Source organism: Hordeum vulgare, chromosome 4H, assembly GCF_904849725.1.
Source record: "Hordeum vulgare subsp. vulgare chromosome 4H, MorexV3_pseudomolecules_assembly, whole genome shotgun sequence".
Classification (NCBI taxonomy): domain Eukaryota; kingdom Viridiplantae; phylum Streptophyta; class Magnoliopsida; order Poales; family Poaceae; genus Hordeum; species Hordeum vulgare.
In genome coordinates this window covers 513,094,614-513,116,705 of record NC_058521.1, presented here as the reverse complement: position 1 = coordinate 513,116,705, position 22,092 = coordinate 513,094,614, and the positions used below count along the sequence as shown (strand labels likewise).

Here is a 22,092-nt window from a genome sequence, read left to right as displayed (position 1 = left end):
CTCAAGCAAACCAGGGCCACTACGGGGCAATCATCACAGAGATCAAACAACGAACATCTATTTTTCATTGTAATTTTATCTTTGAAAGCCGCAATGTAAATGGCGAAGCACATGACTTAGCTAAGTACTCTCTCTCTCTCTCTCTCGGACCGGGACGCCATGTATGGTTGGCAAATCCCCATGATCCGATTTGTACCCCACCTTATGTGGATTATAATCAATAAAGCTTAGCTTTCCCCTCAAAAAAAATCTATATACCTCAGGCAGGGTCCATCAATTCAATTTACTCAGCATTTTTTTTCCGTTGTGGGGGCATATTTGCTAGTAAAGAGAAAAAAATCAGTAAATAAAATAGCAGTGAAAAAGGATTAGCATCGCCCGGATTTGAACTGGAGATCTTCAGCGTGTTAAACTGGCGTGCTAACCAACTACACCATGACACCTGTTTTATTTCAAAGGTTATCATAATGTTTTTATTACTAAACGTTTTAGGGGGTGTTTCTTTACAGGGACTTTTTACTGTAGGGACTAAAAAAAATCCCTTTTAATCTCATGTGAAAGAAACAAGAGGGACTTTTAGGGACTAAAAGGGGGTATTTTGGACTAAAAGAAGAAGTCCCTATGGGAGGGACTTTTTAGGACTTTTTTGACACTTTTTACAACAGTGCTCCTACTTTTAGCATGTCATTTAATGACTTCTAGTATATTACTAGAGGTAACATAGTCTTTTTGCATGTCATTTAATGACTTCTAGTCCTTGTTTAATCCCTGAAAAGAAACGGATAGGAACAAGGGACTTTTTAGTTGAGACTAAAAAAAGTCCTAAGACTTTTTAAAGAAACAGGGCCGAGCTGATCCACGGATTCCCGGCTGCCTGATCATGCAACGAGGCTGGCATACACACGCAGGTTTCGGGGGGCGATGCGCATAGCCCATGCGGGCCGTGATACAAAATAACAAACTACAAATCTGCCTTATTTAATGGAGGAGGTAGTAAAATAAAGCTAGTCAATATAGCAGTACAACGGGAACAACATGAGCAGATGAGCTGATCCTGTCGTATCATTAGGCTTACAAAGCATGCCAAATCCTACGGCTAGGCTACTAACTAGGTCGATCATGATGGTTTATTCTTCCTTTGAAACAAAGCGCTCACTACAGTTTATATTCCAGAATAATAGAAAATCCTGCTAGTACTGTATTTGACTTGTAGCTGCCCTAATTCGGCAGGGAAATCAACCGCCAAAGGCACGCCATTGGCAGCAGTATAAGGCCCTGATTGGATTGTCGTGTTTCGTTTAAATACACCTGTAAAAATTATAATGGCTGCATGCATCACTCGATGCAGAGACCAGGGTTCAGCCTCTTTTTTGAAAAAAAAAAACCTGTAAAATTATAGACCTCGGTTGATCGTTGCGTGGATGGAATTTGTTAAGCGGCCGGTAAGACACAAGTATAAAGTAAACACCTCCGTGTTTAATTACAAACTCGGCTTAAGAGAAGCACGCCGGGAGCGCATATATACATGCATGCGCACGTGTGGCCCATCACGACGAACTGCCGGCAGCCGGCGGGTTCCCATTTCTGGAGGTGACACATCGCGGTCTCACGGCAGGAATCATCGGTTCAGAAGCTCCTTTTCTGTCCCGTTGAAGCGTTTCCGGCGAAGTGCTCCGGTTGGTGATGATCTCATCCCGGTTTGATGACGCTGAAGCTCATGTCTGCCCAGCGCAAAACGGCAAAAAATGCGGTTCGATTTGACGTAGTGGTAATAGTTGTGAGGCCAACCAACGACCGATGAAGAGGTTCGGGCGGAGACATGTAACCAACGGGCTACTAGCATTATTCTGCAGAGCCAGTTTTAAATTTCGCCTTGGTCTCTGTTTGTTCTTGGATACTGCTACTCGTAGTACATGCATCAACTCATGCAATTCATGGAGCAGGCTGCAAAGATTGGTGCCGACGCATTAAACAAACGCAGCTGAATACTAGCAAGTTGCACGCTTGGACACTGACTACGCAACAGATGCTCAGAAAATACAAAATAGTACTACGTACGTGTTTATTGAGTTCGATACGGTACGGAGAGACAGAAGACATGATTGGAATCGGTTGATGCCTGATATGATGATCAATAAACTCGAGGGCATGTCGGCTCCCCTTTTTTTCCCTTCCTTTAGCTTGAGAATATTGACTTTTGTCCTTTTTCAATTCAATTCAATTCAATTCAATGGCTTGTGGAGGCGGTTGCAAGTAGCAACACGGCTACCCCTACCGAGCACCTACTCCTGGGACCCCATAAATATGATCTTTCATTCTTATAAACTTTCTTTCTGTCTTTCTTTCAATTATGGAAAAGAGAATATCAATTATTGAACAAGGAGTATCTTCAATATGAGAATATCCCATCAGCTCTTTATCAACTCCCATGAAGAGTTGAGAGGTCATGCTTGTCATGATATGCTGAATAAATCGTTTCATGCCATATTTTACAATTGCACGAAGACAAAAGCCATTCAAATGTAAAGAAAGTTGATGGCTTGTGGAGGCGGTTGCCCAGTAGCAACACTCCTAGGGAGTCATTATATACTGTTTTTCACTCTTCTATTATTCACAAAAAAAAAAAAAAAAAAAAAAAAAGCAACACTCCTACCCCTGCAGAGTACCTACTCCCAGGAGCCCATTATGTACTGCTTTTCAGTCTTCTATTATATGAAGTCTCTTTCAATTATGGGAAAATGACTTTCAATTATGAAAAAAAGGGAACATCTTTAGACCATCCTCCTTTCAGTTATGGAACAAGGAGTATCTTCAATATGAGCATATCCCATCAAAACTCATGAAGAGTTGATGGGTCATGCTCGTCATGATATGCTGAATAAAATCGTCCCATTGTTGGAATTATGTGTCCTGCAACTATATTCAAATAATAGGAATTGCTAATATTCAGAATACCTCATTATGGAATTATACATGGAATTACTTTACATGATTATCATGGAATTATTACTTGTTGGAATACTTAAGTTGTATACTTAAGGAAGCTGGTCAATTATCGGTGGAAGACAATATATTTTATATATTGGAAAGACTACCCGGGTACGCTGATAATTGGAAGAAGCTAGATCGTGTAATTAGATTACGGCCCTAATGTTGATCTACATAATTAGAGAAACTTATACTCTGTTATGACGCGTTGCTCACAAGCACGTGCTTCGGGCACTCGACGGATAGGATCCGCTAACAGACAAATTATATCGTGGTTGGTAGTTTGATCTAGACTCTATCCGAAAACTAGTTTAAAGACTAGGAATCTTATAACTGTAAAAGAGGTGGACTCTTTGGAAACGCAGTATAAGAAGGTCCCTACCCCCTAGCCTCAGACATGCGATTGTGAGCGGCACCACGGATAAGCGCAGAGGAATAGGGGGTAAACCACAAACCCTAAATATCTAACATGGGTGTCATATTTTACAATTGCAGGGAGACAAAAGCAGAGTACAAGAGTCTGATGTCATCATAACATCAAATGCAAAGAAAATTGGTGAGTGCCACATGGACGCTACAAGATATCATTCCATTGGCAAAGTCAAGGAGAGATCTAGCATCACTGCACCAGTCAGTCAGTCATCTGAGCTGAATTGTCATGTACTCGTGTGGCAACAATAGTTTCAGCAACTTTTTCACAGATTCAATTAGCGACCATCATTCATCAGCTAATTTTGGAAATCTTAATCCCGCATTGTCGGATGCAAACAAGCTGCACTATCCTCTACACAATTACTTGGTTGCACGATGATTAATACTACTTAACATTGGCAAAATTTGGACACAGTTACTTGTGTTCTATCTTCTACGCATCACCAGTTCAGTCTCAGATACTGAATTCTCTCTTGTTCTTCTCTTTGATCTCATCCGGTTTGAGTACATGCATGAGAATTCTCAGAACAATCTTCATGATCTCTTCCTCAGCATATGACGTGGTAAATCGGACTGCAAAATGCAAGTATTGTTAGAAATTGTGTGATGATTGTAAGAACAATTTTATTGATTCAGCAAACCAGTGCACCAGACACGTCACAATTCTTACATATGTGGGCCTAATCCATCTATTACTGTATGACCACAGAGAACAGTAGGTCTTAACTGAAGAGAGTAGAAACATTTCACTCGAGATAAAAATCACGAAAAACCACAGAAGCTATGGAGGAAGTTTTTTGTTGGACCATGTGCAAAAATAAAGAGAAGCACGCTGCTAATGGCTTACCCCAAGGAAGGATCGGAAACTCCCATGTCTGCTTAGGAACTGACATAACATACGCACTAACCTTAAGAGAATAGAGACAGACAGTATTAGACACAACATTGTCACACCTCTATGTAGCATCTTTTCAATGTCAGTGGGAATGCTACATTCAGGGAACATACAAGAGTTGAAGCAGCAAGTGGACAGGGAGAGTCAAAAAGCCATGAGGTATCTTCGGTCTCGTAAAGAACATCCAAAATTTCCATGCACACATCCATACTTAAAAGATCACCCAACTTTGATATTTCCCTGTCAGTGAAGAAGAATGTAAGCAGCATGTTATTTGAAATTCTATACTTACGTTTCACATGTATCGAGAAATCCAGAACAATAAGAACATATGAGCAGCATATGTTCATGGTTTAATATTTTCTACACATCAGATAAACTATTGCAGTGTTAAGCACTGACAGTGTAACTTCGTGGGATTGGTAAAACAGATGATGGTGTGATACAGTGCCCGTGCACCAAGTAGAAACTTAGAAAGAGTCAAGTGGACTGCTCAGGGGCCAGTGAGAAACTGAATGCAACAAGATTCTAATTCTAGTGACTAATTACCGCACCTGCCTGGTGTGTGGAACTGTGGTTTCTCATATAATGCATTGCCCAATATAAATGGATGTGTACCTTACAGAAATTCAGAGTTACAAGATGATACATGTGCACCACTAACTAGTAATTCAGTAGGTATATGGCGGAGACAGGACCCAGGCCCCTAGGGCCTGGGCCCGGGTCCTGAGGCCCAACTTATTTGCTCACTGTAACAATTTATAGCGGTTCTAAAGGCTATAACAATTGCTCCCAAAGAAAGTACTAACAATTGGAGTATTGGTAGTATTGGTCAGTGATTAGCGAATGAATTAAGAAATTTGATGAACCTGAACTGAATGAGAAGCTCCTCCAGGTATATGAAAGTAATGTTGGAGCATCCAACATTATAGTCCACTACCTACAGACCACTCAACAAACAACAATTTCATAGTGCGGGAAGACAAGAGCAATACAAAGCAAACATTCCAGCGCTAACCCAGAGGCTTTACCTCCATGAACACCAGCTCCTGCGGCATTGCAACAAACACCTTGAGTCCGCATAATCAGGAACCGCAAATGAAAGAGAAGAATGCACCATGAACTCACCGCGTCGGCGAAATCACGGCATGTGAAATGCTGGTCGGCGATGATGCGGTCGCTGAGCGCCTTGAGGCTCTTCACCGACAGTGGCCTCACCTCATGGATCTGAACAGACAACAGCATGAAAAGGAAGGGAATGATGCTCCCCCATGGCATTCACACAGAGTTTGCTGAGATTCTCACAGTATCACCTTGCTGGCGATCCACACCGCGACGAGCGCGAAGAGCTCCAGGTTGCTGTCCCTGAGGGGCTCGATCAGCCACGACCTGACGGCCCGCCCACTTCGTGCGCCGCAGAACCCCATCTTCCTGCCACGAACATGTCAGGAAGGAAAAAAATTCGTCCCCGACCGAGAACAGAAATTGTGCATGGGGCTAGGCTAGATCGGCCGCCATCACCTCGGGAGCGCGGGGAGGAAGCGTCCGTCGAAGAAGGAGAGCGCGGAGTACTTGACGATGGGCCGGAGGTCGAGCCGCTGCAAGCAAATCACGGGCGGTGGCAGGTGAGACTGAGCTCGATTGGGGGTCTCGGAAAACGGAGGGCGATGAATGCTTACGTGTGAGGCGTGGAGGAGGAACTGGAGCAGGTGTCTGCGGCGGGACGAACCAGGCCACGCGCTTGCCGCCGGCGCGTCCCCCTCCACCATTTTCATGGTGGCGCGAGTCGGGGACGGCAGTGACAAACCCCTTTCTTTTTTTAACAAATATACACACTGAGTGCCTTAACTTGTCCGATCTGTTCACTTTGGTTCCTAAACTTATAAAATACACAGAATCGATGCCGTAGCTTGTTCTTCCGTTTAAATACAGTGCTTCCTCGCGTATTTAGCCGTATGCAGTGCATCAGTAACATGTCAACATGTCACAGGCCCACATGTCAGTGGCTGGGGGCGCGCCATGAAGATGTCATGCTGATTCTTTTACGGAAAACCCCCTACAGTTTAGTTTAAAGTCGCAAAAAGCCCTTGTTCTTCTTGTATATGGCCAGTTCCCTCAATTCATAAATTAAAAAAGGAAATCCCTAAATCTATACACGCGACGGCGACGGCGGCGCCATCTTCTTCGATTCGTCATTGTTATTTGGTCGGCATGGATCTAGACGAGGAGGACAGAAGGCCGGCGTCATTTGTCTCCCCCCCCCCTTCCTCCTTGCCGGTAGAGATGGCTGACGGCTGTGACGAGGAATGGAAGCCGACGGCCGTGTACTGCTGGGGATCGAAGAGGAGCTCCGAGGTGATGAATCTCGTCATCCTTGATGCATTTCCTCATGTGTTCTAGTTTATTTATGGTGATAAATCTCGTCTTCCTTTGGTTTCAGGACGAGGAGCTTCGTGAAATCAAGTTTGGACAGTTCAATGCTGCTGACCGCATGTCAGTTGAAGGTAGTCAAACTCGCGAACTGGCGAGGCTCGGTGAACTGGCTAGGAAGAACCAGTTGCTACAGAAGAGATTGAAGAAAAGGAGGCTGAGAAGAAGGCTCAGAAGGAGAAGCACAAAATGGAGAAAATGATCGTTGCTAAGATTCACAAGAAGAACTCGTGTTTAGAGATAGTATGCTAGTATTTGCCATCAGTATATGTTTTGGCTTGTGTGCCATTTTGTTTGCACTAGTAGTGAAGAAGTAGATCAGAGGTGTCATGTGTTAAGGAGTTTGTGTTCTTGTCAAATGCAAGCATCATTAGTTACTATGTTGTGAGTTTCAGTCAAGTGCAACATTTCTCTTTAAATGGCAAAGATTTGTATTCTCCTGTTTTCAATTGCAGTTTACTATTTGACTGAATTTAGGACAACTTAGCTGATTAAACACAGCATATCATCACAATTTTTAGAAATATTCAGTTATCTTTATTTGACTGAATTTAGGACAACTTAACTAACTAAACACAACATATCATCATAATTTTCATGCCAAAATGAACTCCATATCAATACACATCAGTACCATGCCAAAGTAAAAGGGTCTCTCTTGTCTCTGAACCCGAACAGGAGCAACAGTTCATTCATGAACTATAATGCAATAGAAGTTCATTCATGAACTAACACTAGATGTGATCCACAAGTGAAAATCAAAGGGAGAGGAAATCATGAAGATCATTCGGCCATCCTTCATCATACAAGACATTGGATGGTGCATTCTGGCTTACAAGGACCTCCTCTTCTGCTGCCATGTAATGTGGGTGTGCATTTGCACCATCATATCCAAACAACAGGTTGTAGAAGCCAGGGGCAGCAGCTCTAGCTCCTCTTGGAGCATTTGTGCCTCCTGTGCCAGCATCAGTTCCTCCTCTTTCAGCAGTTCTCCCTCCTCTTGCAGCATTTGTTCCTCCTCTTCCAGCACTTTGCCCTCCTCTTGCGGCATTTGTTCCTCCTCTTCCAGTACTCCTTCCTCTTGGAGCTGTAGTTCTTCCTCTTGGAGTTGAAGTGCCACCCCTTGTAGTAGATGTCCCTCCTCTTGCCTGCATTTTCCTAGGTCTTGTTCCAGCTCCTTGTGCACTAGATTCTGCTGCTCCATCTCCAGTTCTTCTCGCCCTGCCCCTTGTCATTGCTGTTGTGACTCTACCAAGTGGGATTGAGTCTCTTGCATTTGCAATGAAGGTCGATTCAGGAAGAGGACCATAGTCTGTAATTGTTGGGTTTGTGAACTTCTCCTGTCACATGAGTTAGAACAATGTAATAATTTATGAGATAATTAATTGTTGTTGCTTATCTCAGAATAGAAGAAGTTACTATTTCCTGCATCTTGTACACCATGCAATCTGGCATTTGTGTTGGATCAAGTTCAGGAATTACTTTGTGTGGCATAATGTTCCGCAAATGGCAATGAATCATAGTACGGTCAATTAAATTGGCTAAAAAGGAAATTAAGTAGAAGAGATAATGAAATTACGGCAAGGATGCTTGGGTCAGCACAATCTTTTGCCTCCTCTGCCTCTTCTTGTGCTGTTGCTGAAGTTGGATCATGTAGGTGATTGTGGTGACCCTTCTTGTTATGGTCAGCAGCTCCACATATAGAACAGTGCATTGTAACAGCATGTTTGGAAATTTTCTTCAGTCCATTCTTGTCCTTTTTCTCCTCTGGCTCTTTTTTCCTATTTTTCTTTGGCCTACCCATGACTTTTGCGTAGATAGGTGGGTGCACAGGTATGCCATGCATCTTTTCCCACTTCTTCATGTCACTCATAGGCATTAGGTTCCATGCATAGCAATCTCTGTATTTTTTCACTGAGTAGAACTCATGAACCATGTTCTCTGGTTCAATCCTCTCATGCTTGAAACACGCAACTGCATGATGGCAAGGTATGCCAGATAGCTCCCATCTTTTACATTCACAACTGTTCATGTTCAGATCCAGAATGATAATGTATGCAGAATTTTTAAATAGGAATGCATTTATCATGATAGATAGTAATGGAGGAACCAAACCTATTGAAAACTTCGCTCATGTTGTTTAGTAAAATGTCACATTTGCACAAAGGAAAAAAAGGCTTTGATCCATGTTTTAGGTGATAACCTCTCCACCCACTAATATGCAGCAAGGCTGTGATCCTTCATCTGCTCCATGTTCCTATTGTAAGAATTTTCATGTGTGGATCTTGCTATTGCCCATAGATCATTTTTCAGTTGTTCTCCCTTGTGCAATTTATGAAAATTCTGGTATATGTGCCTAACACAATGTCTGTGTTCAGCATAGGGAAAAACTTTCTGCACTGCAGCTATTAAACCCTGAAAAGAAATGTGATTTGGTGAGAAACTATTGTAAGAAACACTAAGCCATGAAGAGTTGCTAACCTTTTGAAAAGAAATTCTAACCTTTTGCTTGTCACTCATTATTGTATATGGTGAAGAGTTCCTTATATTCAAGTCATCCTTCAAAGATGCTAAGAACCCCTCCCAACTGTATGTTGACTCAACTTCACATAGACCAAAATCTATAGGGAATATACAATCGTTGGGATCAACTCCAACTGCTGTAAGTAAATTCCCTTTGTATCTAGTTTTTATGTGGCAACCATCAAGAAAGATTATCGGTCTGCAAGCCGTAAGTTACCCTCTCTTACATGCATCATATGACCAATACAATGTTGAGAAGTGGTCCCTCGTCTCCTTAGTTTTATCATCAAAAACCTCCTTAGTGCATAGGAAAAACTTGCTTCCTGGGTTTGTCCTCCTAAGCTCTTGGGCATAATCCCACAACATATTGTATTGGTCATCATCTTCACCTCTAATCTGCTTAACTGCTGCTCTTCTAGACCTTCCTAGCTTACTTCTCTTTGCAACCATGTTAAATTCCGTCTCGACTTTCTCTGAAAACTTTCTCAAAGGCATTTTCTCATTGTCTCTGAATTCTTCTCTGAATTGTGCAGTCAGAAATGGGGTTGTAAGAGCTTTCAGGTCCCAAGCCTTGGTGCATGTGTGATTGTCAAGGTATTTCTTTATCTGTATGCTACTACTCCTGTTATCTTTGCCTGCCTTCAAATACCAACTACATCCAGGCTTGCATACTGCCTCAAATTTGGTGGTTGTATTCCTTATCTTCTTAACCTTTACTCCGTTTCTCACACTGTATGCAACCACAACAAGCCTGAGCTCTTTCATGTCACCAAAAATGATGCCAACTTTAATAGCCGGTGCTTTTAGGTCAGTAGATGGATTGAATGTGCTAAATGTGTGCCTAAGCTTGTCTCCTTCTTCTTTCGACAGGTTCAAATGGCTGTCATCTAAGGCATCTTCAGGAAGTTCGCCTTCAAAGTCATGCACAATCTCCTTCTCTCTATGATCATCAACATCTTTGTCTACATTGTTATCAAACAGATCATCATCACCTTCTGCTACTTCATAATCACTCTCATAGAAGTCCTCATCTGTTTCAACTTCTTCATTGGCATCATTTCCATGTTCTTCACTATTGTCATTTGCATCTTCAGCACCACTATCATCAGACTCACAATTGCCATCTTCTTCCTCAAATTCCTGATTTGTAACATGTGAGCTACTGCCTTCACCAAATGACATAAATCTTTTTGCTTTCTTGTAGTTACATCTAATATGTCTTGGAATTTCTCGTTTGTCAAACTTGGGTACGTTTTCTTTACCCTTTGCCGGGCAGACCTCCCCTCCAAACAATCCGCGCTAAAATTGATTATTGCTGCTTAACTGGAGTAATAACCCTTGGGAGCTCAGGCATCCCCACTCCCAACACATCATCAGTGCTTAGTGACTCTAGGGTGTCACCATGATCTACCAGTAGGAGCAAGTTTTTGTGATCCACTGTTGCAGCAATCATAAGGACAATGTGTGCATCACACGCAATCAACTATAGGCCATCACACAAAGAATTCCTAGGTTTGCTCCAGTACACATCAATCTTGGAGATTGCTCTGTTATATCCCAATTAAAGAAGGAAATCGTCAATCCACAGAATTGACCAAGTATCAGTGTCACAACCATCAAACCAATCGACTTCATGATCCATGTAGGTCATGTTGCTATCACTTCCACAGAAAATCCCTTTGTGATGGATCTCAACTGAGAACAGTCCATCAAATTGTACTGCACAAATAAGAGAACTATCATTGCTACATATCCAAGATCATCCCCTTTCAAATAAAAAGTCCCCTCCTTGATAACCCCCCAAAAAACCCTAGCCCTATTACGCCTGAAAAGGGTGGAAGAACAGGCAAATGGAGGTACTAACACTAGTGAAAGGATCGATATGGTTGACTAGAGGGGGGGTGAATAGGCAACTACCACTTTTTAATTAATAACTTAGCAAGTTAGGGTTAGCAACATAAGGGTTCTCTAAAATGTCAACAAAGAGGTGAACCTATATGATGCTACCAACAAAGATAACTAAGACAAGTAAGAGATAAACAACAACATAAGCATACACAATGTGAAGGTTAGAGATAACTGCAAGTGGAACCAATGAAGACGAGGATGTGTTACTGAAGTTCCTTCCCTTTGACAGGAAGTACGTCTCCGTTGGAGCGGTGTGGAGGCACAATGCTCCCCAATAAGCCACTAGGGCCACCGTATTCTCCTCACGCCCTCACATGATGCGAGGTACCGTGATTCCACTATAGGTGCCCTTGAAGGCGACGACTGAACCTTTACAAACAAGGTTGGGGCAAGCTCCACACGAAGCTTGGAGGCTCCCAACAAGACCACGAAGCTTCACCACAATGGAATGTGGCTCCGAGGTGACCTCAATCGTCTAGGGTGCTCAAACATTCAAGAGTAACAAGATCCGCAAGGGATTGGTGGGGGAATCAATTTTTCTCTTGGTGGAAGTGTAGATCCAGGCCTTCTCAACCAATCCCTAGAGAATCAACAAGTTTGATTGGCTAGGGAGAGAGATCGGGCACTTTTGAGTTTAGGGAGCAACAATGGAGCTTGGGAGGGTCAAAGGTAGGGTTCTAGAGCAAGAAGAGCCCCTTATATAGTGGGGGGGGGAATCCAACCATTTTCCCACTCACAGCCCGAGCCTAGCGGTACTACCGCTGGCACTCCAGCGGTACTACCGCTGGGCCCATGGTAGTGCAGATGCACTACTGGGCCAACCACTGCCAAGAAAGTCTTCGCAAAAAGTCCGACGAAGTACAGCCGCTAGGAAGGCGGTACTAAGTTCCTGGAGCGGTACTACCGTTGACCAGGGGCGGTACTACCGCTAGCACAACAGTACTACCGCCAGCACTAGCGGTACTACCGCCAGCTCTAGCGGTACTACCACTAGGCCCAGCGGTACTACCGCTAGGGACAGCGGTACTACCACTGTGAGACCTTTTTGCTTAGAGGAGATCAACCAGAGGCGGGAACCACTCCAAAGTTGCAAGGAAAGGGAAAGGAGATAAAGTGTGTGCGTGCAAAATTGATTCCACCCAAACCTTTCCACTACGGGTCCCCTCTTAATAGTACGACGTTCCTATGACTCAAAGAAAGAGAATCGTAGAGGACACCGTGCTTCTGTTCCATGGAGGGGGGCGAGTCGTCTTGTGCCATTGACATGTGTTATCTGAAATCTTAATGCACACGATTAGTCCTTTACGGTACTGTCATCAATCACCAAAATTACTTAGGCATAAATATGCCCTAACAATCTCCCCCTTTTTGGTGGATTGATGACAATACCGGATTTGCACAGTAGATAGCATGTGAACATAAAGAAAACGGTAGAGATAATTGAAGAGCATATGACCCACAGCATATGATAGAAATAAGTCTCACACTAGACCAAGTCTCACATCACACAAAGCAAAGATAGCAAATAAGATCAAACCAAGTTCAAAGCAAAGCACGATAAATATAAACAAATCTAAAGAAAAGCGCAAATCCAGCTCCTAGACTCTCTCCCCCTTTGGCACAAGACACCAAAAAGGGGCACACCTAACGACACAGGTGGTCACTCCGCATCCTCATTAGCCCCAGACTCGTCCGTGGCATCCGTATCGTCCTGCTCCTCCTCATTGTCCTCCTTAGACGCCTCCTCCTCTGCATCAGACCCAGTCCACTGATAACCTTGAGCCCGCATCCAATCAGCCTCTGGAGTGATGTCGTCATCTTAGCCGCTTGAGATATCAACATCAAGGGTCCTCAAGACACGCTTGTGCCTCTGACGGTTCTCCTTCTAGGCCACATGAGACTGATATTGTCCCTTGGCCTGCATACAGAAGAGAGTCTTCATTTTATCCTTCAGTTTCACTGCCCAAGATGGCATAGCAGAAGAGCGGGACTGAGAAGCGGGGCCTCCTCCAGCAGCAGTCTCTGTGTCAGTGTCCATGTGCTGAGATGAAGTTGATGGGTTGGCCCATTTGTCTTTGATACGAAGCTTGATAGGATCATGCACAAAGGGATCGGCCTGAATAGGGAACTCATCGATCATATAGACTTCGTGCCACCTCCTGCGAATATAGGCAAACAAGTAGGGCCCGTAGATGGGAACCTTGCGGTTCATGATGCAGTTCCAGAGCTCATTGAACATCACATGGGCAATATCGAGAGGGGTAGATTCCTTAGTACTAGCCTCCTCACAGAGCAGAAGCATCTCAGCTAGATAACCATGCACCTCGTCAAAGTTGCCAATGCGAGGAAAGAGAGTGTTGCGGAAGATCCGATGCATGATATCCAGATGCTTGGGGAGCACACATTTCTTCACATAGAGCTGTTGCAACCTGTCCTTGGGGTGGCAGTAGATGAAGACGGAGCATGAGGACGCATCCCAAGAGGAGTTTCGTCCCCCTGAAAGTCGACTTTGAGAAGCTGCATGAATTATGACCAGAAACCTGTCATCTTCTGAGTACCAGTCATCCAAGTCATGGTGTGCACGTCATCAGGTGCAAAGTGAACATAGAATTGGGCCACAACATCTGGGTCAAAGTCTTGCCTGAAGGTGATGATCTCTTTAAGGCCAAGCTTATCATCAAGGAGAGAGCCTCACCAAGGTAATCTGGGTTCCGTTGAAGGTGAGCAAGATCAATCCACTGCACTGGGACAAAAATCTTCTTGAATGGCTTGATGATGTCGCAATAGATCATGCAGTGATCCTGTGACCAAACATGCTCGATGTTCTTGATCTGAGCCTTGTCTTCTAGATAGTGATTGCGGGTGCGGAACAACAGAAAATCCTTAGGGGGCATAGTGTGAACGTTGATTCCCTTGTTCTTGTGAGCTGTCTTCTTAAAAGACTTCTTTTTGGGATTCAGACCGGAAGTGGCGGAGCCCTCTGGAGCCTCTGAAGTGCGATACTGCTTCGGTTGGGTGTCCCGTGGGGGATTTGAGCGACGAGCACCACCTGTGACACACAAGACACACACCGAAAAAGAGCGACAGGAGGAGTCAAGGCAATGGTCAAAAAGAAGCATAAGAATAAACTCACATTGCCAAACATAACGAAAAATATCCTTCTGACGGTAGTACCGCTACCCCTGGCGGTAGTACCACTCGGGTCCTAGCGGTACTATCGCCAAGCTGGCGGTAGTACCGCTAGGGGGTTGACTTTCAGATCTGAATATAGAAAGACCCATGAGAACGACTAGATTTGATTTACGAGGTCCATGGCTACTGCATAAAATCACTACAAGAAACACCATAGCCCTAATCACATGTGGACCTCAAGAACATCTAGATAGAGACATGCCTAGTCAAGAGGATTCAAGTTTTAGATCTAATCCAATGAGAAATAAGAGAAGAAGTACTTGATCTAAAACATGAAGAACTTAGGGCATGTCAAGATAAAAGCAATGAATCATAGAACCTAAACTCCCCTAGGATATCTCCTTCGTTCCATCCAAAAAAAAAGCACAAACTATAGCCATGGATCCAAATCACCAAGCTCCTAACCCTAGAACAAGAAAGCACCAATCAAGAGAATAAAGGGAGGAGCTTTACCGGTGTCCATGGCACTTGATGGAGGAAGGAGGAGTGGAGCAAACCCTCCAACTCAAGGGAGAGAAGGGGCTCCGCAGATAGAGATCCAAACGGGGGGAGTTCGGGGTAGAGGAAGGAAGAGCCATGAGGAAGAAGAAAGAGGACAGAAAAAACGGGCTCCCCCTCCTTTATATAGCCCAAGGGGTACGGGCCAGCGGTAGTACCGCCGGGGTCCTAGCGGTAGTACCGCTGGGGTCCTGGCGGTAGTACTGCTCCCCCTCGAGACATCCCTAAAAAGCCCTAGTCAAGTCGTGATAGACTGGGGTCCTGGCGGTAGTACCGCTACCCTGGCGGTAGTACCACTGGGATCCTGACGGTAGTACCGCTACCCCTGGCGGTAGTACCGCTCAAAATGACACAATGAGACATAGGATTTCATGAAAAAGACGTGGGCAGCGACTAGTCAGTGTAAATAAAAAGATAGCACCAGCAAGGTATACTGACTAGTCATTTTGTATCCTTTCTTCCATATGAGAGAAAGGTGGGGGCGGTGGCCGAGGCCACCTATGTTTGAGGCAAAGGTATGACACCGTGAAGAATTATCCTTGGGTTCATGACCAACGCTCGTTTTTGAAGCACAAGTGCCATTCACTAATGGCCAAAGTGAAAGACTTGATCGATTTATGCATAATGGGGGAGGGAAAGTTCATTGAGAGAACAACACTCCCCCTATGTCCATGCCTACACCTAGAACAAGATCTAATGCAAAGTGAGGTGCAAAGTGCCTATTTTCAATCCACATTACTTGAATCAATGATATTTAGCTCATGCCTTAACTCCCGGAACCTTGCTTCATCTAGGGGCTTAGTGAAAATATCTGCAAGTTGCTCTTCAGTGTTGATGAAGTGAACCTCAATATCACCTTGCTTGATATGTTCACGAATGAAGTGATGGCGAATATCAATATGCTTGGTCTTGCTATGTTGCACCGGGTTGAGGGAAATCTTGATAGCACTTTGATTGTCACATAGAAGAGGCACTTTGTCACAAGTGACACCGTAATCCTTTAAAGTTTGCCTCATCCATAGCAACTGTGCACAACAACTTGCAGCTGCCACATACTTAGCTTCGGTGGATGATAGTGAGACACAATTCTGGTTCTTTGAAGACCAACTTACCAGTGAACGACCAAGGAATTGGCATCCTCCAGAAGTTGACTTCCTCTCCACACAATCTCCTGCCCAATCTGAGTCAGAATAGCCCACTAGGTTGAAGTTCGCTCATTTGGGATACCATAGACCAAAGTTTGGGGTATGAGCCAAATATCGAAAGATTCGCTTAACAGCCATATAATGACTTTCTTTTGGTGCGGATTGAAACCGTGCACAGATCCCTACACTCAACATAATATCTGCTCTAGATGCACAAAGGTAAAGGACGGATCCAATCATGGAGCGATATACCTTTTGATCCACTGCTTTACCATTGGGATCACTATCAAGCTTGCATCTTGTTGGCATGGGGAACTTGACCGGCTTGACATCTTCGATCTCGAACCTTTTGAGCATGTCTTGAGTGTACTTGGCTTGTTTGATGAAGGTCCCTTCTAAGCCTTGTTTAATCTCGAATCCGAGGAAGAACTTCAACTCACCCATCATAGACATCTCAAATTTCTCGGTCATTAGTGCAGCAAATTCTTCATTGAAAGAGACGTTAGGAGAACCAAAAATGATATCATCAACATATAGTTGGCATATGAACAAATCCCCTTTAACCCTCTTAGTAAAAAGAGTGGGATCTATCTTCCCAATTTCAAACCCACAATCTTGTAACAACTCAGTAAGATACTCATACCACGCACGTGGGGCTTGTTTAAGGCCATAGAGTGCCTTATTAAGTTTGTACACATGATTGGGGAGCTTGGGATGTTTGAATCCCGGGGGTTGTTTGACATAGACTAACTCATTTAAAGGACCATTAAGAAAAGCACTTTTCACATCCATTTGCTGTAATTTGAAATTATGATGAGAAGCAAATGCAAGCAGCATGCCAATAGATTCTAGATGAGCAACAGGGGCAAAGGTTTCACCGTAGTCGATACCCTCGACTTGGGAGTAGCCTTGAGCCACCAATCTTGCCTTGTTTCGAATCACAATCCCATTGGAATTTTGCTTGTTTTTTAAAATCCATTTGGTCCCGATGACATTATGTTCCTCCTTTGCTCTTGGCACTAAGTCCCAGACTTGATTACGCTCGAAGTTGTTGAGTTCTTCGTGCATGGCCATAAGCCAATCCTCATCATCGAGCGCTTCCTGTACCTGTTGAGGTTCACAATACGAAACAAACGCATGATGCTCACAATAATTCCAAATCTGTTGACGGGTGGATACTCTCCCTTTCAAACTGCCAAGTACATTCTTCATAAGATGAGACTTGACTCTCAGCCTGTTCGCAATCTTGGCTGCTCGACGCTCCAAGAGTTCTTCATTGGATAACTGGAGAGCATCGACTTGATTACTTTGCTTTCCCTTGCGTCTTGAACCTCCCTTGGCACCAGTAGTCCTTTTTGGCGCTGCAGAAGGGAATTGTGAGACAGTATCCTGATCAACTTGATTTTCGACTTGAGCAGGTTCACTTGTTTGTCCTTGTTCTTGTGGTTGCTCTTGATCTTGATCTTGTGCTTCTATTTGGTCTGGATCTTGTAGTTGCACTTGATCTTGATCTTAAGCAGGTTCGGAACCTTGGGTAAGTGCTTGTACATCATGGGACACATCACCATCTTTGGGCAATTGATCTTGACCTTGAGCTTGTTCAACTTGTTGAGGGTCTTCTCTTTGTTCATCGGAAGCGTGTGGGGCTTGTGAGGGTGATGGCTCCACTTGAGTAGAGCATTGTCCTTCTCCTTCGACCACAAGGGGTTCCTCAATGGGGAGTATTTGACCAATCCCCATTCTTCTTATGGCTTGGGGAGGAATTTCATCACCTACATCACAAATACCACTTTGCTCCACTTGGGAGCCATTATTTTCATCAAACTCCATGTTACACGTCTCCTCAATGAGTCCGATGGACTTGTTGAGGACACGGTAAGCATGAGAGTTTGTAGCATAACCAACAAAGATGCCCTCTTGTGCTCTAGAATCAAATTTAGCTAAACCTGCACCTTTCTTGAGATGAAACACTTACAACCGAATACCCGGAAGTACTTGAGATTGGGTTTGTTTCCGGTGAGAATCTCATATGGAGTCTTGTTCAAGCCTTTGCGCATATAGAGCCGATTGGACGCGTGACATGTTGTGTTGATGGCCTCAGCCCAAAAGTTATATGGAGATTTGAATTCCGCCATCATTGTTCTTGCAGCATCCATCAAAGTCCGGTTCTTCCTTTCCGCCACACCATTTTGTTGAGGGGTATATGGTGCTGAATATTGATGTTTTATTCCCTCATCACCCATCCAAGGTGTAGTTCTTGAACTCGGTGCCGTTGTCACTTCTAATCATCAAAATCTTTGCTTCATGTTGACGTTGAGCTTCATTAGCAAAGTTGATGACAGTTTGTTGAGTCTCACTCTTCCTCTTGAAGAAATATACCCAGGTGTATCTTGAGTAGTCATCAACAATCACCAAGCAGTACTTTTTGCCTCCAAGACTATCAAATGATGGAGGACCGAAAAGATCCATATGGAGGAGCTCCAATGGCCTTTTAGTGTAAATGAGAGTCGTTGGACGATGAGCAGTTTCATGAATCTTTCCTTCAATGCAGGCACTGCAAGCACGATCTCTAGCAAAACTCACATTTGTTAGTCCACGAATATGATCCCCTTTGAGAAGACTTTGCAAAGATCTCATATTGACATGAGCTAGTCGGCGATGCCAAAGCCAGCCCACATCAACTATAGCCATTAGACAAGTCGCAGTCTTAGTGGGTCGCTTTGAAAAGTTCACCGCATAGAGACCAATTTTGACATATCCAACATAGGCTACTTTAAGAGTCTTGCTCCACAAGAGGACCACAGTATCAAGATTAAAGAATGTGGAAAAGCCCATAATTGCAAGTTGACGAACCGAAAGTAAATTGTAGGCAAGAGACTCAACAAGCATGACCTTCTCAATAGATAGCTCTTGAGAGATGACAACCTTACCAAATCCCAATACCTTTGACAAGGATGCATCGGCTAATTGGACATGGGTGGGCATAGTTGGAGAAGGATGCACATCCACCACTAAGTCCTTGCTTCCGGTCATATGATTTGTTGCTCCACTATCGAGCAACCATGACACCCCACCGGAAGCAAACTCCTGCAATAGATCAAGGCTTGGTTTTAGGTACCCATTTTTGAATGGGTCCTTTAATGTTAGAGACAAGGGTCTTAGGCACCCAAATAGCCCATTCAATGGACTCATAGTAAGAACCAACAAATCTGGCATAAACATGCCCATCACCAGCACGACATAAAACATAGGAAGGATTGAGTTTGCCGGCTGTGTTGGTAGGAATGGTTTTGCCCTTCTTGACGTTACCATCGTCCACCTTGTTCCTGTTCACCTCCTGAGTCCCTTCGCCCTCTTTGACAAAGATGTCCATGAGGGTAGGGGATCGTTTGTTCCTGTTCCTCCTTTTTATTTTTGACTTGGAGGTAAGTCCAAGTCCCTCCTTTCCTACCACACCCTTTTGATTGCTCAAGAGGTCGTTCAGGCTCTTCTCGCCTTGTATGCATGACACAAGGCCCTTCTCAAGTCTCTCCTTTAACTTGGCATTTTCCTCCACAAGATGTACATGCTCACAACAAGGGTTAGTTGTACAAGCATTATCAATTAACACAAAGGGAGGACAAGTAGAGATTTCCTTGGTAAGCTTCGCTTAGAGTTGATCATGAGACTCTTTCAGAGAGAAATGGACACCTTTCAAGACCTTGTGAGCCTTATCAAGTGTGTCAAACTCCACTTTGAGTCTGTCATGGCCAACCCCAAGAGCATCCTTTTCAGACTTAAGCATACGAGTAAGAACAGTAGCATGATCTAGTTTCTTTTGCATTTTAGCGTAGTCATCGTTGTATGACTCCTCAAGAGCCAAATGAAGAGTGCACTCCTTTTCTAGTGCAATAGATAGTTCAGCAATCTCATCGGCATAGTCACGACTATGTCCCTGAAGCTCGGAGATGGTCTCCGCATGAGACTCGATGAGGTCATTAGCCTCACCCAGTTGTTCCAAGAGAGCAACAAAGTGCTTCTTGGATTCTCCCTTGATAGTGCACAGAAATTTGTCAAGATCATGCTCATTAAGTTCCCCAACATCACTATCATCAACACAATTCAACAATGAAGGAGCAGTAACGATGTTGGTCTTAATGATGGGGGTTACCTGATCGATACCTTTGGCTATGAGGCACTTGGCGATGTGGTTCTCGTTGGGGGCGTTGAAGAGAGACACCTTCTTGGGAGAGGGGGTGGCAATGGCAACAGTTGCAGTTGCCACCATATCATCATCATCATCATCATCATCATCGGAGGGGTACTCTTCAAGGGCCACAATACCCTTTGGGTGGAGTTTCTTCACAAAGTTGTTCTTGTTTGGGAATGACTTGGTTTTGTCTTTGCGAATGAGCTTGCCCCCGTTGTCTTCCCTTTTTTCATAGGGACATTCGACCACGAAGTGACTCACATTACCACAGTTATAGCATGTCCTCACTTGTTGCTTGGGTTTGAACCCACTTGAGTTGTTCTTGGTGAAGGTGGGTCTTGAGTTCCTCTTGTTGCCCCAGAATTGCCTTGACGCAAGAGCCATGTGCTCATGATAAGCATACTTTGTGTCTTCACGGCAGCTCTCCTCTTCCTCATCCTCTTCTTCTTCTTCAAAAGACGCTTTTGCCTTTAATGCAAGGTTGGGTGAAGTTGTCTTTGAGCGAACTCGAGCAAGTGCATTGTCAGCTGTCTCGTTCATGATTGACATTGCAATGAATTCATCCAACACCTCAGTGGAAGACAAGGAGTGGAAATCTGGTTGTTGGTGAATGACAGATGACATGGCTTTATTGAAAGGCATGATGGCCTTGAGAAACTTGCGCTTGACCCATGTATCATCCACATCCTTGCTCCCATGGTCCTTGAGAGCCACAGCAATAGCAGTCACCCTTCGATAGAGATCACGAGGGTCCTCATCTTCCTTCATCACAAACTCATCGGACTTATCAAGTACCACTTCATAGTTGGACCGTTGGATGCTTGAGCTTCCCTTGTACAACACCATAATGTGCTCCCAACAATCCTTAGCCAAAGTGAAGGGACGCAAGTGAGGAAGATCTTCACGTGGCACTGCGGACTCGAGAATAAACAATACAGAGTGATTATATTGATTGTCCGCTTCTTCTCTTGGAGTGAGGTTGCTTGGGTCATGGGGATAATAGCCTAGCTCGATGATTCTCCACAAATTTGTTGAGATGTGATTCAAATGAGACTTAATAGAAAATACCCAGTTAGCAAAATCACCTTTTACAAGCTTAGGAGGAGGACCAACATGATTAAGACGCGGTGTGGGAGCCGGTCCTCCATAGACCATGGGTGGTGGAACAGATGCATAAGTCCCATTCCCATCATTTTCGAGAGGAGGGGAAGGTTGCATACCTTTAGCCGTTTCCTTAGAGGAATTGGCCTCCGAATCTATGTTGGTGGGTTTAACCACCAACGCCGGTTCGGGAGAACTTTTAATTCCCTCAATTAACTCTTTAAGCATCGTCTTGACCTTGTTCGTCAAGGACGTCTTGAGTGCGGCCATAGCCGTATTCAAGTCGTCCCTTGTGATAAAAGTTAAGTCCATGGCCTCGGTTTGCGCACGGTGAACTCCCTCATCATCTTCCATACTCTTCGGGTGGTGAAACCCTTAATAAAGAGACGTGGCTCTGATACCAATTGAAAGGATCGATATGGTTGACTAGGGGGGGGGGTGAATAGGCAATGACCACTTTTTAATTAATCTTAGCAAGTTAGGGTTAGCAACATAAGGGTTCTCTAAAATGTCAACAAAGAGGTGAACCTATATGATGCTACCAACAAAGATAACTAAGACAAGTAAGAGATAAACAACAACATAAGCATACACAATGTGAAGGTTAGAGATAACCGCAAGTGGAACCAATGAAGACGAGGATGTGTTACTGAAGTTCCTTCCCTTTGACAGGAAGTACGTCTCCGTTGGAGCGGTGTGGAGGCACAATGCTCCCCAATAAGCCACTAGGGCCACCGTATTCTCCTCACGCCCTCACATGATGCGAGGTACCGTGATTCCACTATAGGTGC

The 22,092-nt window shown here is 44.2% G+C and overlaps 1 protein-coding gene across 2 annotated transcripts; it reads right to left on the bottom strand.

The window, feature by feature from the left end:
* Window positions 1-3,669: 3,669 nt before the first annotated feature.
* On the bottom strand, window positions 3,670-6,131 carry LOC123449204 (cyclin-J18-like). 2 transcript variants are annotated; one of them, XM_045126338.1, is made up of 9 exons: window positions 5,995-6,125; window positions 5,837-5,913; window positions 5,629-5,746; window positions 5,444-5,542; window positions 5,347-5,364; window positions 5,185-5,255; window positions 4,429-4,555; window positions 4,268-4,328; window positions 3,670-3,993 (listed from the first exon to the last, which is right to left on the bottom strand). In XM_045126338.1, exons 1-9 carry the CDS (start codon window positions 6,088-6,090, stop codon window positions 3,875-3,877), a joined length of 786 nt encoding a protein of 261 aa, XP_044982273.1. In that variant the 5' UTR covers window positions 6,091-6,125; the 3' UTR covers window positions 3,670-3,874. The 2 variants fall into 2 exon arrangements, with proteins under 2 accessions (XP_044982273.1, XP_044982274.1); XM_045126339.1 differs by lacking the exon at window positions 4,268-4,328 and having other exon boundaries at window positions 3,861-3,993; window positions 4,375-4,555; window positions 5,995-6,131.
* Between the last annotated feature and the right edge of the window lie 15,961 nt (window positions 6,132-22,092).

Coding starts and splice junctions, on each gene's coding strand:
- LOC123449204 (XM_045126338.1), bottom strand. CDS start 6,090: ATGAAAATGGTGGAGGGGGACGCGCCGGCGGCAAGCGCGTGGCCTGGT. Junction 5,914..5,994: donor TCCTCCTCCACGCCTCACAC/GTAAGCATTCAT, acceptor ATTTGCTTGCAG/CGGCTCGACCTCCGGCCCAT. Junction 3,994..4,267: donor GTTTCCGATCCTTCCTTGGG/GTAAGCCATTAG, acceptor TGCATTTTGCAG/TCCGATTTACCACGTCATAT.